Source organism: Egretta garzetta, unplaced genomic scaffold (genome assembly GCF_000687185.1).
Source record: "Egretta garzetta isolate BGI_Z169 unplaced genomic scaffold, ASM68718v1 scaffold637, whole genome shotgun sequence".
Taxonomy (NCBI): domain Eukaryota; kingdom Metazoa; phylum Chordata; class Aves; order Pelecaniformes; family Ardeidae; genus Egretta; species Egretta garzetta.
This window is the reverse complement of record NW_009260358.1, coordinates 85,192-89,712: the sequence shown is the minus strand read 5'-3', so window position 1 is coordinate 89,712 and position 4,521 is coordinate 85,192. Positions and strand designations below refer to the sequence as shown.

The following is a 4,521-nucleotide window of genomic DNA, read 5'->3' as shown; positions in this document are numbered from 1 at the left end:
ATCTCCGGCCCTCACCGAGGCGGGGGAACACGGGGCGGGGTCAGCCGTGTGATTGCTTGGGGGTTTAGGCATGAAAAATGCATTTTTCCCCAAATAAAGGGAACCCTCGGAAGTACAGGATGTGTCAGTTACCAGTAGGGTAATGAAAACTAATTCACTTAAATTTAATTCACGCCATCGATAGCCACACCACAAATACTCACTTGCCACGCACAGATGTTCAATGCATAGACACACTAGGAAAGCACCGCCTCATGGTGGCATCATTTCCAGCATCTCAGATCCCATCCCCAGGCTCTCCCTGGGACCCTACTCCTGGTCCCAGTCAGAATATGCTACTTTGCACACCCCACTGCTTTAATTTCTACAGCTTCAGTCAAGGAAGGACATCACATCATCACGCTACACGTCACGCCTTGGAGCGCCCCTCGAACCTTTCGCTAGTTTATTGAAGACGGCGCCTCAACGCTGTCGTAACCACGACACTTCCACCTCACCACAAGGGCGGATTTCAGTCCCTCCTGTTGCTCACGTACATGAATTTGTTCCCCAAGCGAGTGCATTTAGCTTAGCATTAATATTTAGTGCACACAAGTTATTCCTACGCAACAGGAGGTTTAAATGGAAGCAATCTCACCACATAGTTGTTCTTTTGCGAGAGCCTTCAACAAAATCCACAATCCTGTTTTATTCCTTTCATGGTTTAGGATAACAGCTACTATACTTTTTGAAAGGAGCTCAGACACGCATAATGCACACATTTCTGCAGAGCATCGCAGCTGCACTGCGCTAATCCACGCACGTTATAGAGACATCTACTTTGGAAACTGGGTCTGGCAATCTCCTCCTCAGCCCCTGTTCAACACCATGTTTTGCTGGTGGTGAGCTCGATGAAGTAGTTGCACAAAGGAAAACGATGTTTTCTAAGACACCAATTCTAATTTTCTACTAAGTGACTAACAAACAATTAGAAACCAGCACAAAATGCTGCCCCCTTTACTCCCCTCCCCAACCCCCCAAAAAAGTGCCAAATGTCCATTGGCTTCAACAGGGCCAGGGGTTCAGCCTGGGTTCATTAAATGTCTGATGCACCATTTGCAGTGGCTGTCTGTCAGTCTGATCAGCAATAGTCTATGATAAAGTGATGAGTAAAATGCTTGTGTCTGTTAGTCAGTGCAATTTCTTCCACTAAACACAAATACCTACTTCCCTGCTATGCACCAAAGGGGTGCAGAAGCCAAAAGGAAACAGAATCAAGTGAAAAAGTGAGTATTTCCCATAGCCATCTGCATCATGTATGTGTGACGTGCAGTTATACGACCATATTGCATACATCATCGTATCCTAATTGCCTGGCTGTAATGTTGTTTCGAGACGCTTCCTCTTCCGTGTGTCCGCGTAAAGCCCTCGCTCAGACCATTTGTTCAGAATACCGCACTGCTGTACTGCGATACACCTTCAGCCATCACCATCAAAGTGTTTGTCTCTGCTCTCTACATGATGAAACAGATGGATGTGGTTGCTGCTCACGGGGTGAGACACACAGGTTCCAAACTGTCTGCAAACAAATTGCCCGAGCCAGATCTAACTGGGTCATGAAAATAAGGCCGGGGCTTTCCAAAGTTACCACCACCGAACCCAGGACAGGCACACGTCCATCTTCAGAAGCAATTATTTACATGAGCTATGTTGCTCCATCCATACAATTGACTAAACAAGACACCTGCAGGTAAAGTGCAAGGATCAAGCCTGGAGAGAGGAGGACTGGCTTTTCTAAAAGTAAAAAAGTGAAATCCCCCATTTCCAAAGTCTTTGGTGAATGAAGGATTAATCATGTCTGACTGTGGAAGCAGACTCCACAGGAAATGTAAGTGGAATCTGATACACAAAGCAGAGACTCTAAATCCTTCTTTTGAGGTAAATAGTTAGTGATAATGTAGGGAGGCCCCTGAATTTATGGTTTGAGAAATGCCTCTTTGCTCTCTTCCTCTGGAAAATGTTCAAAACGTATCCAACATAGATCAAGTCAGGTAAACACTCACATTTTATTGTTATGCTCCTAGCAAAGCCCTGCTTGTAAAATACGACACTTAACTTGTTGATATAAACACTGTGAATTAAATTTGACGAAGTTTCCAATTCACAGATGATTTTATATGATCAGATATTATTTCATATCATCAGATGTGGAGGCAAATCTTCAAATAACATGAACCAAAAAGGTACTGTAGACTCCAGTGGGGCTATGCCAATATTTGGCAACTGGGAATCTTGACCATCATTCCCGTGGCAATGAGTATACTACAGTAGGCAAGGAGTATTCTTGGTAACTGAGCAGGCCTTTCAGTATCTATTTTTTGTTATTCTACCTCAATTATTTTCAACAAAAGTAATTTTATTAGCATGAGAAAACATTCAGTAGCCACCAAATTTGATACTTCAAGCATTGACAGAGAGTGAGCTTTCAGTACTAATGGGATTTTGTAGAACATAACTCTTGTACTATGTTGCTGTCTCCCTTTATCTTTTTAAAGATAATTCAGAAGAGACAGGAACAAATGAAAAAAGGCCATTTTTATATGAATAGAACCCAGAAAAAGTGAAAGAAAGTTTGCTGAAGGTGCAAAGATTAACTGGAAGTCAAGCTATGAGCAAGCATACTGCTAACTGAAGGAGAAACAGAAATAAGAGAAATTGTGCATAAAAGTTTGATTGGCATTCCAAAATAAAACTTTGGTTTAACCTCTTCACAGCTTCTTTGCATTTGTCAGGAGGAATAAAGCTCACTTCAGAATTACTTTCTAATGAGCAATTTAAACCTAAATATCCCCCGGAGTCAAAGTTTAATTGTACAGTCAGCTATGAAATTCCCAATTTACTACAGGTCAGTGAACTTCAAAAGCTCTGATTCAATAAAGTACTTCGATCCACACTTATACTTTAAAACATGATTAACTGCTTTATTGAGCAGCAAAAAAAGTGCATGCTTAAATGCCTTGCCAGCCTGATTTTAAACAAACAAATTGCACAGTGTCACAAGAGTTATTTGTCCCAGATTCAACACACCTAATTTAGATTCTTCATTAGAGCACAGCAATTGGAAAGCTGGCAATGGTAGGATCCCTGCAAAGATAACAGAAAGAAAGACGACCTGCAGGAGGTGATTCATGTCCAAGATGATTCTCTGGCAAACACACTCTGGTATCATATGGAACAAAAACGAGAGTCCATGAAAGATTCACCAATAACAAAAAGAAATGCAAAGTATGCACTGAAAGCTACCCCCACCTCCGGTTGTAACTGGGAAATACGGGAGCTGCCCCCTTAGAATTTACATGAACTACACAGGCATAGCTCAGAGTACAGTTTTGATATTGACTGTTTATAATGTGAACAATTAATCTATAGAACACTTAGGTTTAGAATTTGAACTGGAAAGAAGAAATTTTTAAAGTTAAAACTGCATTATAAGAAACATGCTGAACTTCATCCTAGCCCATGAAAAACACAGGCTACAACACACAAGTTGTCAAAAACCCCCCAATGTTTCCTGACTACCCCCCAATTAACTCCACCAGATGCTTAAGACTTTCTTATAGTCTCTCTCTGAGTTAGTAGTCAGAGTAGGAACGGGTTTTTATTTCTTTTTAAGTGAACCTCATTTGCATACCTTTTGTTGATCCAAGTACATTTATATTTGCTCAAGGGCTTATGAGTAAAAACACTCAAACAGTTCCACTGCTTAAATTCCACAGACTTCTTTTTCTTTTCTTGGTTGGTTTGGCTTTTTGTTTTGTTCTGAGGTTTTAGTTTGTTTGGGGTTTGGTTTTTGGCTGGTTTTTTTGTTTGTTTTTAACTCTGATAGAACTTTTGAATGCTCCCTTTCAACTTTATAAAGGAAACAGTAAAGGTAATATTCAGCTCCCAACGTTGAGAGATTTTCTACCCTTTCAACTTTATAAAGGAAACAGTAAAGGTAGCTAATATTCAGCTCCCAACGTTGAGAGATTTTCTGGTCTATCAAGGACTTGCTACATTAATTTGATCGTATAATCGGAGTTTCCCCTACAAAAGTTAAAGGTCCCATTTGAATCAATCATGGCCACTCTAAGCTTCGTAGCATGAGACTTGTATTGACTTACAGCCCGCGCCGTAAATGTTTAGTAAACATTATAACAGAAGGGCAGAATGTTAAAGTGAATGTAATTAGCTTCTCTTCTCTTTTATACGAATCTAAACCAGAATTAACTCCATTTTAACTAATCTATATACACCAAAGTTAAAAAAAAAAAGGCCAAAATCATGCCAGTTGTAGATAATGACAGTAATTAAGTTTGGACTACAGTAATTCACTGTACATTCCAGTCTGCTCTCTGGGAGCAGTGGCAATTTCCTCACTGATCTTAGGAGGGCCAGGCCAGAGGTAATTTTTTTTTTTTTAAAAGAATTCACGATAAATTCATGAACAGGGTTTTCCATAAATTTCAAATCTGTCTCATTTGATTTACTATAAAGTTTTTT

General features: G+C 40.2%; 1 protein-coding gene across 1 annotated transcript in view; it reads left to right on the top strand.

Moving 5' to 3' along the window:
- The window catches only part of PEX5L (peroxisomal biogenesis factor 5 like), a 49,957-nt gene that overhangs the window by 11,263 nt on the left and 34,173 nt on the right, over nucleotides 1-4,521 (top strand). Inside the window, exons 4-5 of the mRNA XM_035898441.1 lie at nucleotides 100-139; nucleotides 1,227-1,265. Coding sequence (XP_035754334.1) covers nucleotides 100-139; nucleotides 1,227-1,265 — 79 coding nt within the window. The remainder of the gene's footprint in view (nucleotides 1-99; nucleotides 140-1,226; nucleotides 1,266-4,521) is intronic.